This window comes from Microplitis mediator, chromosome 10 (assembly GCF_029852145.1).
Source record: "Microplitis mediator isolate UGA2020A chromosome 10, iyMicMedi2.1, whole genome shotgun sequence".
In the NCBI taxonomy this organism is placed as follows: Eukaryota; Metazoa; Arthropoda; class Insecta; order Hymenoptera; family Braconidae; genus Microplitis; species Microplitis mediator.
The window spans coordinates 19,205,936-19,219,203 of record NC_079978.1 but is presented as its reverse complement, the minus strand read 5'-3'; the positions used below and the strand labels follow the sequence as shown (position 1 = coordinate 19,219,203).

The 13,268-nt window shown below is 32.9% G+C and overlaps 2 protein-coding genes across 8 annotated transcripts in view; both read left to right on the top strand.

The window, feature by feature from the left end:
• LOC130676748 (glutamate receptor ionotropic, kainate 2-like) overlaps nt 1-13,268 on the top strand; it is a 277,423-nt gene that overhangs the window by 170,951 nt on the left and 93,204 nt on the right. The window lies entirely within an intron of this gene.
• On the top strand, nt 2,208-3,906 carry LOC130676751 (uncharacterized). The gene is made up of 2 exons (XM_057483235.1): nt 2,208-2,677; nt 2,746-3,906. Exon 2 carries the CDS (start codon nt 3,040-3,042, stop codon nt 3,823-3,825), a length of 786 nt encoding a protein of 261 aa, XP_057339218.1. The 5' UTR covers nt 2,208-2,677; nt 2,746-3,039; the 3' UTR covers nt 3,826-3,906.

The following is a 13,268-nucleotide window of genomic DNA, read 5'->3' as shown; positions in this document are numbered from 1 at the left end:
TGCCGGATAGCTCAACTGGTAGAGCACTCGGCGCGATACCGACATGGTCTGGGTTCGATTCCCAGTTCGGGCTATCTATATTTTTCTCAATTTATCTATAAATTGTCTTATTGAGAAGGTTTGCATGTTTAGGTTCCACTATGTAAAATTGTAATAATTTAACCTAGTCTATTTATCCACAAAAACACTTAACTTGCTTAATAACAATTTAGGATTCGACAATAAAAGACGATGTGCAAATTTTTGTGTAACGCGTTTTAGAGCCGAAACAGTTTGTTACACTCACTTGAATTTGTTAAAAATGTTATTCGCGGTTTTCGTTTTATTTTTTAGTTGCACGTACGATTGGTTGAGTAAAAGTAAAAGAAAATAAACCCGCATGAAAATAACATATATTTTGATTATATATAAAAAAATATACCGTAAATATATAATTTTATAGAACGGCAAAAATGTATGTATAATAAAATATAATATTTATATAAATTCAAAGTTATACTTTGATTTATAATTTAAATTATTAAAAAATATATACATATTTTCATAATATGTAATATAATTATAAAATATAATTTTTAACTTATAAAATTCATTATAAATTTACATATATTGGAATGATATATAATAGAATATATTTTTTTATATATTAAATATTATATTGTTAAATATATTTTTTTATATAATTGACGTTGGAGAATCTCAAGATATTGAATTGTATATTGTATTATATAATACATTATATACCTAAAAATATAAAATAAAATATGAAAAATAAAGACTTTCAGTTTGACGATGATTGTGAGTATCAATGAGAATATATTTTATTCGAGTAAATTAAGTACGTAGATCGAACTTGAAAGGAAGTTTGTAGAGAGAGTCGTTATGACTATAAATTTTCATTTATATGATTAATTTTTAATATAAAAAAATAATTACTCAAAATAAAATAAGTTTTAGAGGATACCGAAAGAGCATTCATGGAACTGAAAATTTTTCGAAGCACAAAAGTGTCATGTATATCTTTTAATATATACAAGCTTATATACGAGCATTATATATTATATTATGCTGTTAATAATATAATTTGAATTATAAAATCATAATATATAAACCTATAAATTGATACTATATAATGACATATATTTTTTTTATATAATCTAATATTATATGGAGTTTTTATAATGATAATATATGCCAAAATATAAAATTATATATTATATTGATATACTTTTAAAATATAAAATTTTATATGGAAAACGGCAAAAAAGTAGTTATTTTTAAATATATAATTATTTATATTCTAAATTATACTATAATATAATAAATATTATATTATCTGATATAATTTCAGAGTATAAGTTTTTTTCATGCGGGAAAGACTAGATTTGTTGATTGTAATGGAAATTTAAAAGCTAAAAAATGTCTGGTCGAGATTCTCGGGATTAGTAACGATGACATTTAGATACTTAAAAAATTATGTTATGTACTTTAGTAGATAGGCAGAGCTGGTTCTGGATCAGTTGGGGCAAGATGGGCATGATCTGTTGTACCGACTGATGGTAAGTTATCGACGGGTGGTAAGTTATCGACGGATGGTAAGTTATCGACTGTTGGTTATCTGCGGCCTTTTTGACATCATTTGAGCTTATCTGCGGCCTTTTTGACATCATTTTGAAGCTAATTGACGTTATTTGGTGGTCTTTTTTACCGTATGAGCTCATTTTTGAGCTTATTTAGGACCCTTTTGAGCTCGTTTCCGCCATTTTGAGCTCATGATAGATGGCGCCTCGTGTATATTTTGAGTGGGAAATTTTTTGAAAAAATATGTACAATTTTTAATAATGTACAATTTATGTAAAATTATGTACAATTTCATTAATGACTAGAGTGGGTTCTCGGCTTGCCTATCAGGTTACAGGTTTTGACATCGTGTTTGCGCGTAACCCCAGAGCTGACACTAGCGTAGCCTACCCTGATTAATACAATATGTACACGTAAATGTATGATTTAAAGTTTTATATATTGAATCTGGGGGTATGTAAGGGTACATGCGAGAAGCATGCAAGAGCACGCCATCTAGTGGTGTAGTTCCCCCCCCCTCTTTTTATCTGATGATGACGTCATCCAACAGGTTTGAACTGGTTTTTCCTTTGTTCATTTTTAACTGCGTAGTATAATTTTTATTTTTAGATGATGACTCATCCAGTTCCGAGAAAAAAACTTTCTATTTTAACTGCGTAGTAGATGACGTCATCTAACAGGTTTGAACTTGTTTTCGGCCTAGAGTGGGGATACTGAGCTGAGCGCTGAGCTCGCAGCAGCAGTCAGTCTACATCGAGAAACGTTCTAGTTAACAGCTTGTGCAAATGGATAATAAATTCAGTGAAAGTGAAAGAATTTTTCTCTTACATAACCGGCCGTACACTGATAATCTTGACGATATTATTGAATCGTTATTTGGTGACATACCTCCTGAGGATATTGGTAAATTTATTAATGATGTAATTGCATTTGCCAAAAATATTGAAATTATTGAAAGTGCGCGAGAAGTATCGTGTCCAGGCTGTGCTGAAAAAAGAAAGTTAGCGAAGAATCTATTTGAAATTAGTGAAAAAACGGAAAAACTGCAATTACGCATGCTTGGAAAGTCATAAAAAATGGCTCGTCGAGGTTCAAGGTATGTAAAGATTTATTACATGTTTCATTAATTTAGCTATGAATATTCAATTATTAACTTTTTTATAGACTTCATGTATGCACTGATGAGTGTAACCACGATGCCCAAATCGAGTTCGAAGACATAAGCGAAGAAAGTGATATTTTCGAGGACGGCGCTATTCCCAATTCCTATTATTATAGAAACGCGAATGAGGAAAAAAACAAAGAATTGACTATCCGAAGAAAAGAAATCAACTTACAACTGTCTCATTGGAAAGAATTATTATTAAACTTTAATGATCGCAAAGATTACGAAGAAGCGTGTCATAAAATCACATTCTTATTAACTAAGTCATTGTTTAAAGCTAACAAACCGCAATAATGGAACTAATAATTGATTTTGTGGGTTTTGAGATGCCTGATGGCAGATTTGTGATGAAAGAACTTTGTGCTAGTGATATTTGTGTTGAAGTCAATCCATATAAACGTGTGCAATGTGAACATTGGTTATTTGAACCACCTTTAGATCAGATTGATGTTGCAGTAATGCAAAAAAGTGTTGATCATTGTGGACTTCAACATTCAATTTCATGGACATCTGGTGTACAACCATATGAATCATTGAAAGAAAATCTAGATATTTTGGTGAAAAATGCACGTTACTTTTACGTTCAAGGTGAACGAAAGAAAAAATGGCTTGATAATCTAATTGACTCTGTTGTACCTATAATTGATATGGAAAAACTAAGACATTTTTCTCTATTTGATGCTTATGATTTTCCAAAACATCGCTGTCCATACCATGTTCATCATAAGAAAAAATTTTATTCTTCATGTGCTTATCAAAATGTTCAATTTTTCAAGAAGTGGTTTTGGACTTGTTATGGAAACCAACCGACCTATGAAAAGTCGGTTCAGATCTTCAATCAGTTGGGGAACTTACTGTGTATGGATAATCAAGATATCGCATGTCTTGATGTTGCATTTATCATTGAAAATGCAACCCAACAAATCGATTTCGCTTGGCACAAACTACCGGAACGATTACAAAATAATGAAAAATTGATTGGATATCAAAGGTGTCGAGATCATTCTCTTTTCTATGATGATATCCCTGATAGCCTTGCATATCCATTCAGAAAAGATTGCTGCAATTGTACTTTTTAGGTTAAGAAAAATATCTATAGTTTATTATATATTTGAGGTTATGTAAGACTGAAAAAATGTATATTTTTAGGTTAAGAAAAATATCTATAGTTTATTATGTATTTGAGGTTATGTAAGACTGAAAAAATGTATATTTTTAGGTTAAGAAAAATATCTATAGTTTATTATGTATTTGAGGTAATGTGAAATAAAAAAATATTTAAGGTTATGTGAGACTTAAATGTATATTTAATGTTAAGAAAAAAAAATACTATAGTTTCGTATGTATTTGAGGTTATGTAAAATATTTAAGGTTATGTAAGACTTAAATGTATATTTTAGGTTAAAAATAATAAAAACAATATATGTCAATATAAAAAAGTTTATTTATTTATAAATGTAAGTTTTTTAATTAATACAGGTTCAATAATTATATTTAATTCATTAATTCTTTGTTTAAATCGTTCTCGATCTCTTGCTGCTTGTTCCCATTCGCTTCTTCTTGCTTGTTCATGTGCAAATCTCCATACATACATATAATGTATGGTTGGCGTTGGATTGAATTGAATAGTCTTCATATTAGTTTTCGTACGATGCTGCTTATGGGATTATACTCGACTATGCGATCATGTATAATGAGGCAATAAGCTGATGTCTGCGCAGGAAATTGATTTGTAGATTCGAATTCCAGGCGAATGTCCACTGGTCCAGATTTAATTGATTCGTTTTGTTTTGAGCAATCGATAACATACAGTGGTGCTTGTTCCAAAAATTTTTTCTTTGTCAGCAGTGGCTCTGGTTCTTTGTTGTAGTATGAAATTTGGAAATTTATATACATGTCATACAACAGAGCATATTGATTGTTTGCAATGTTGAGGTTTAAATTTCCATAAGGATAACTCTGAGAGTTTAAAAATAATTTTATGTCTCTGATGTTGCAGTGATCAAACACGCTGGCATTTTTAGTTGCGTCATTTTTTCGTGCTGTTTGAAATCCAAGAATGACAAAACGTGGTTTCTCGAGCTGCGTAGAAGTTTTGACTGCCCATATGTGCTTCGAAGTATTTGGTAATAAAGGATACTCGTACAGCTCCCAAGCACGGAAACTGATTGAGATAGCTGGATCACTTGTAATATAATTCAGAGCTTCAATTTTTTGTTTATCAGCCATAGTCACATATGGTACAATCCACTCGATTTTTTGCAGTGTAATTTTAACAGCTTCAGCATGAGCTCCAGCAGCAGGTGTAGCCACAATGTATGCATTCAAATCGGAATTTGATCTTATTAAAATCAATTCATGCTTTGCGTTGATGACAACTTTATGGTAATCTTCAGCAAATCCAAGCAGGAGACTCAGTGGTATAGATACATCAAAGTAGCCATTGTCATTGTGTAATTTGTTTACAGCTTCATCCATAATCCAGCCTGAATTTTCAAGTATATTTTCTTGAGCAGGACTTAGTGATGTGTATCCTTTCATGAGACTTGTGATACCAACATTTTTGCTACGATCAATCTCAACACCATTGAGTTCGTAACGTATTTCTTCAAACATATGACAAACTGTCATGTTGACCATGTGAGTAGTTGCACTTACAGCTGTACCATCAGATTTTGTAAATTTTCCATACACATGCAGTGTACTTTTACTTGGAAGTAGACATAAATCTTGATGTTGAACAGTAATTCTTATTTCATCGCTGTTGTTGAATGTTGATGAAGCATACGGGAGATGAGCATGTGCTTCATAGTGTGCAATCGACTCATCAAAAATGATTTGTCGTTGAATATTTAAGATTTCTGCCGCCATAGTCGTGTACACGTCAAACAACAAAAATAAATTTTTATTTTCTTAATTTTCCACGTAATTTTAGTCCTAGGCTCTGAAGAAACTGAGCGTTCTGATGTGTTAACACCTTGTGAGGTACTCGGTGACTGATGTTGCTCGACCATGTTGCTGTCGTTTTATACCCAGCACCACTTTTTGTTTCATACACGATACCCATTATTTTATAGACTTTATATGCAGTCTTATGGTTATCGTTTCACCTCTGAAATTAGCCAGTTTTCCGTCTTGATCTACAATTCTCAGTCTGAGATTCTGTATTGCTTGTACGGCGATCGGCAGATAAATGACGTGTGATGGCAATTCAACAATCTTATATCCTGGTGGTACACTTGGGAAAAATTCATGAATAGTGTGAACTTTGTGTTCATTTATGTAAGCACCAGACGTGATGTTACACTCAACTCTCAGAGCATTGAGTTTTAATATCTTCACTGGTAAATCTGATGAGTGAGTTTTATGTGGCATCAGCTTCCGATTTGTAAATCCCAATAGCCGACCAATAGAATCTTGAGGTGTAAAATTTATAAATTGATCACATTTTATCTCACTTCTCAATTCATTATTATTGGCTCTGATGCTGATGCTGAGTCTTCGTAATTTCTTTTGAATATATTTTTCAATGTCAGTTATCTCGTAACTTCCTGTTGGTATCGTCAAGACTCTCTCTTCGATAGTTTCATATTTTTCAGCTTCTATATTCTTTTCCGTCACTGAGATATTGTCATCAAACTTTGTAATTATTGTAGCATTTCTCTTAGCTCTTTTTTTCTTGACTATTTTTTTCTCATCAACATTATTATCAACATTATTTGTATCAATTTTTTCGATATCAATATTATCCACAGGATAAGAGACATAGAATTTATTAGCACCCACATCAATATTTGGTATCGAATTAAATGTTAATAACTCTACAAGTCCCAGAACATAATTTTTAGCTGGTGATAATTCAATTGGAGGGAAGTAGTTAGCCTCCAACTCGGATGAAGATCCTGTCAGTGTTAATGTGAATGACTCAGCCATGACTGATATGTTGTACACAAAGTCACATCAATTTATAGTTGTCCAGTTAGAAATTTGAGACATAGATGTCCACATATAATTGTATCAAAATCCTGATATCTTTTGTGATTATATTTCACGCTACCAACATCGAGATATTCCATAAGATCTTGTGGTGGTTGTAAATTACCAAAACTGTCAAAATAAACAACTTTATCATTATTTTTCTTGTATGCAACCCAGTGAGTACCAGGTCCATGTTTATCATCAAGATTAATAATAGCTGATTCATTTTTTCTCGGTCCAGTTTCAGGTAAATCGTTTCTCATAAAAACACCACGAAAGTTTGGAATTTTTAGAGCTTTAGCGTACTTTAGTAAGTCGTTGTTTGTGAGTGCTCGATGTGGTAGCTCTACTTGTTTTTTGACTTGCATCCTCTGCCTGCTGGATATGGTCTCAAGTATAAACCCATACCACGTCTGTAAGGCTTCAAGTATAAGCCTTTACCCATGGATATTTGTTCCATTTGCAAATTATGACGTTTGCTCTCACTCAATCGATTTTTAGCAGCACTCGCATCATTTACAGCTTTTGCTATACCAGCAGCGCCTCCAGCTAAAGCTCCTGTGGCACTCAAGCCAGCAAAAAGTGGTATTAAAAATGGTAGTATACCACCAACTTTAGATGGAACTGGTAAAATTCGTGGCAGCCTGATATTTTTTTTCCCACCAGATTTTTTAACCGCTTGACGAGCACCCTTCAATGCTGTTTTGATTGGATCACCACCAGAAGTCATGGACTTTTTGGCAGCTGTGACAACTTGTCTTAGTGCTACTTGTTTCTTCACACTTATCTTTCTCTTGCCAATCTTCCTCTTACTGTGCTTTCTCTTGCCAGCTGCTCTCTTCTTCAGCCCCATACCAAATCTTTTTTTCATCTTCATGATTTTATTTACACTCCACGCAGCAGCTTTTTCACCAATACCAGCGTCTTTTGCTTGATAACGTTGCCACGCCTTCTCAGCAAGTATTTGATCAGCCTCGTGACGTGCATCCAAATTTTCACGATTATACGAGTATGCGATATCGTGTTCTTTACACGCAGCGTCTAGAGGATTAATTCCAGGATCACCACGAGCTAATCTCTTGGCTAGCTTTGTGCCTGGTCCACAGTACTGGTATCCAGGTATATGTAGTTCAAATGGCAGCTTATTAATTATACTGTTTACAAAACCTCTACCACTGGTATTCACACATCTGCTCTCCATAGTAGTAGCATCATGACTGACTAAAAATCCTATAAAACCTGGTACTTATACCTCGCTGAGTGAGTTGTTGTTGTGACCGGAAACTGTCAACATGGAGTTTAAAAGTCAAGAGGCCAAGTTGCCAGTAATAAATTTTGATCAAATTGTTCAAGGTACGGGGGTGAAAAAAGTCAAGAGACACGGTGCTTTATTGCCAAACAGTGTACGTGCTATATTTTGTGGTCCATCAAATTGTGGAAAAACCAATGCTCTGCTGTCACTCATCATACACCCCAACGGCTTGAGATTTGATAATATTTATCTCTACTCAAAATCTCTAAATCAACCGAAATACAAATTTTTAGAATCACTACTTAAACCAATAGAAGGTATTGAATTTTTTACATTCAACGAGCACGAAGAAGTACTGAAACCTGAAGATGCAAAACCAAACTCATTGATGATATTTGATGATGTTGCTTGTGAAAAACAAGATCATATCAGAGCATATTTTTGCATGGGTCGACACAAAGATGTTGACAGTTTTTATCTCTGTCAGACTTACACACGTATCCCTAAACATTTGATACGTGACAATGCAAATTTTATAGTTCTCTTTCGTCAAGATGAGATGAACTTGAGACATGTGTATGATGATCATGTAAATACTGACATGTCATACAATTTATTCAAAGACTTGTGTTCAGCATGTTGGAATGATGGTGGTAAATATGGGTTTGTAGTGATTGACAAAGACAGTGAGCTAAATAGTGGAAGATATAGAAAAGGATTTGATTGTTTTATTAGTATAAATTAACTTGTACTTGACGAACAACAATCAGAGATTAAGTGAACTCTGACACATCAACATGAAGACTGAGGAACTTTCAAAGCAACGAGATGTCTTACATCAGATATCTCAGGCTAGTGATGCTATCCGACGGAAGCACAGAATGCTCAAGTTGGGTAAAGACACAGCTGAGAAAACAATGGGTGAAATGTTCAAGCCTATTGTTACACCTCTACAAAGTCTAGTCGAATCATCAAAACATAAAATCAAACAAGAAGTCAAGTCTGAAGTTGAAGAAGAAAATAATTCAACAGTGAATAATAATACAGAACTTGATGATGCAAGTAAATATAACAGTATCATCTCTGAAGATAGAAGCGGGACTCTGGAAGAAACACAAATATCTCCTGCTGCATCAAGTACGCCTGCTAAGTCAGCTAGCAGTGAAATAAAGTCTTATTTATCTAAAGTGTATAAAAAAAGTAGAGATATAGATCTGAGATATGGTGTCCGTCGATGTTACAATGATTTTTACATTGGTGATTCTGAAATAACTTTTGATGATACTGTGATTAATATAAAAAATAAAAATTACTCAGTGACTCCTGGTTTATTGGAATTATTATTTAAAAAATCTCCGGATGATTCGAAAGTCACACAGAATGATAAAAATAAATATCTTGAAATTATAAAGATGACAAATGCTCATAGAAAAAATTATAAGCCAGATAGTAGTTTTTATGAAGACTCGACAATCAAGTACAATAATTATATTGCTGATTTTCTTGCTAAAAATGCAAACTTATCAAGAGGTAAAGGATTACCTGATTTTATGATTGCGAAAAATAAAAAAGCACGTATGGATTATGTCTACTGGGATGATCCAAATGAACTAGTCGACCGTCTTCGTTTACTTATGGCATCTCAAGCAGCTGGGAATCCAAGTCACACCAATGAAATCATATCAATTATTGAAGAGCTACGAGAAGCAGGAATTATTTATTAGCAGCCGCTACATCAAATTTATATCATTTACTTGCTGACTGTTGAAGTGAAAAGAGCAAAAATGAGTATCGATATTTTTGGACGTTCGCTACCAACTGGTGCTGCAATCAGCGGACCACCAGGACCACCTGGACGAGGATTTCAAATAACTGTTGATGGACAGTATGATGTTGAAAGCAAGAGACTGTGTCATGTTGGTAAACCAGCTGAAGACAGTGATGCAGCAACTGTAAAATTTACACGTGATCTTGTACACAAAGAGCTGTCTCTATTGTATGATAGTATGAGGAATGATCAGTCAGAGATCATTTCACACTTGCACTCTCAAGTGGTAACACTGGATTCTACTGTGACGCTTTTAAGAAAAGAAAATCAAGAATTAAAAGTTATACTAAAACGTATAAAGTCACGAAAGGAATTAATTAATAGAAATACACAGCGAATAAAAGAACTGGAAGCTAAAATTTTTGTTGACAATGGAGGACAAAAAATCAGTAATAGCGTATGAGTTGCACAGACCAGCACGCAGAAATTATCAACGTCGTCATGTTGACATACGAGCACTTGATGAAACTTGGCAAGCTGATCTAGTTGAAATGATTCCTTATGCAACAGTTAATAAAGGAAACAAATATCTGCTAACTGTCATAGATATTTTTTCAAAGTATGCTTGGGCTGTACCGATTAAAAGTAAAAGTGGCAGTGATGTCACTAGTGCAATGAAATCTATATTTCAACAAGGACGTGTACCAAAAAATCTGCATGTTGACCAAGGCAAAGAATTTTACAATAAAGAATTTCAAGAACTGATGAAACGTAAAAACATCAACATGTACTCAACATTCAGCAACCTGAAGGCATCAATATGTGAACGTTTTAATCGAACACTTAAGAATAACATGTGGCGTCAATTCACTGCTCGTGGTACCTATAAATGGACTGATATATTGGAAGAATTGATGTACAAATATAATACTAGAAAACATCGTACTATTCAACTGGAACCTATTGATGTAACTGCTAAAAATGAAAAGCAGATATTTGAAAAAATATACAGACCTCTTCAAGATCAGCGGCAAGCACGAAAAAATAAATTCAAAGTTGGAGACAAAGTTCGAATCAGCAAGTACAAACATGTGTTTGAAAAAGGCTACACACCCAACTGGACCACTGAAATTTTTACAATCAAGACAGTGCAGAATACAAATCCAACCACATACAAACTTGTAGACTATCAAGATAAGCCAATTGAAGGTGGATTTTATGTTGAAGAACTCAGCAAAGTCAAGCATCCAGATGTCTATCTAATAGAAAAAATTATAAAAAAACGTGGAAATAAATTATATGTAAAGTGGCTCGGCTTCGACAGCTCTCACAACACTTGGATTGATAAATCAGACCTGTAAAAACTTATTATGTAATCTTATATTCTAATAAATAAAAACAAAATTTTTAATTGTATAAACATTTTTTTTTTTATTTATAAACCTTAAAACTAATTTTACAAAAACTTAGAAATAATTTACATAAGTTATCTTTTTTTTTTTTTTTTTTTATTTACAACTATTTACATAAGTTTTTTTTATTTACAACTATTTACATAAGTTTTCTTTTTTTAATTATTGTCTCATCATCATCATCATCATCATCATCATCTACAATTCTTTTATAGCCCCATGGTAGGGTGTCATGGCTGCCGTCAATGAGCTGACGCTTATCATCAGCCCAACTTAATGCTATTTTATTTTGTACAATCGTTTTTACATTATGTTTTGCGCTCTTAATTAAATACTGTTTTTTTGTTAAATTTACATGATTATTTAAACATTGCATAAAATCATCAAACGTGATTGTTCGCAAAGTTGGACCTTTTACACCCTTTGCTCGCTTTTTGGCCTTTTCATTTTTATATGTCTTGAATGCATATAATTTAGCCCTGAGTCCAGTGAATTCAGTCATGATTCCACCATTATTCTCATCCTTCATCAGACCCAGGACTTTCTTATTGACTAATGGCATATCATAAATATTATCCGCGGGGTAGTCAGAAGTGTCGAACTTGGAGATGTCACGTTTGATGATTTTATAGACATCTGGCACAGTAAAATGATAGATGAGACTGTCGGTGTCAGTATACATCAATTTAGACTCATCATTTTTAAAGTTCTTTTTTACATAATTATAATGAAAGTCATAAATAAATGTTTTAGACAAATCTAAAATACAAAAGCCCACATAGATAGGTTTATTGAAACAGACTTTTACTTTCTTCATCTCAATAATTACCATATCTTTATCAAACATGGTAAGACTATGGAAATTTGGCTTACATATCAATTCTTTGACACCATATCTACCCTCCCATTCAGTTTTTAATTGTACATCTTTATGCTTTCTTACATTTTCCATAGTCTTACCAAATACAGCGTTGTTCATCAGTTTGTAAAAATTTTTTTCAAACTCATTCTTTGCTAATTTTCTACAATCAGTATTTTTATCAATATAAGTTTTGAGCCAAGGTGATTGTTTGAATTGCAGTACTCTGTGGACTTTTGTTAATTTTAATCTTAATTCTAGACATTGTTTTAAATTTTTATAATGTATTATATAATTTTTTTTATCATACAAAGTTGTTGATAATTTTGAGTGTTTGGATCCTGGCGGAACAAAGTGCTCAGGACACAAGGGCAAGTCCTTGTGAAGTTCATGTAACTCCTCTGGATAACTTAAATCTACTTCTAAAATGTATCCTACACTATCATCATTATCATTAAAAAATTTATTTACATCATCATCTACATTTTCCACCCACTCAAATGAACCTGTCGGCAGTGACATACTCATAGCTGCACCGTATAAATTATTTACATCATAATACATTAAATATGATTCAGCTTTGCTTGGATCAAAGTCCTCACCCATGTACCGATTATTAGCAGCAGCATATCGGTTTGTACACTGAGATACCCCACCCCTGATGCCTTTTTCAATAAAAAGTACCATTTCAGGATCAGTTAAAAGCTGAAGTTCCACACCAGTGTATTTTAACATAGCATCATTAGACAGACCAGGAGCTGTATAGTAGTGTAATGGATCTAAGCTGTAAGTTTCAAAGCAGCTACGTCTAAAATTTTCAAACACATCTGCTAGAAGAAGTACATCAGTTTTAAGATATAAATCTGAGTACTCTCCTAGTGTGTTGATGTTAAATTTGTTCCAGACTAGCTGAGCAAAGAAATAATCCTCATCAGAGACACTTTCATTCGTTAATTTTGAAAAAAATGATACTTGATCAGGCAATTGTTTGTCATTAAGCTTATCAACACTGGATATATATTCATATGGAAATATACCTTTACGCGTAACTAATTTAAATTCATCTGGATCGGGATAGTGAAGTTTCGTTATAAGCTTTTCATCATCACCAAGATTTGAAGCTAATTTTTCAAGGCTAGATGCCATAAATCTGAATGAGTCTATGAAACGTAATGTTACTGAAGTATTTTCAATCGATTTTGTGAAAGATATATATTTTTCTTTATTAATTGGTAGTAAAGTTACATCACCTT

Coding starts and splice junctions, on each gene's coding strand:
- LOC130676751 (XM_057483235.1), top strand. CDS start 3,040: ATGGAACTAATAATTGATTTTGTGGGTTTTGAGATGCCTGATGGCAGA.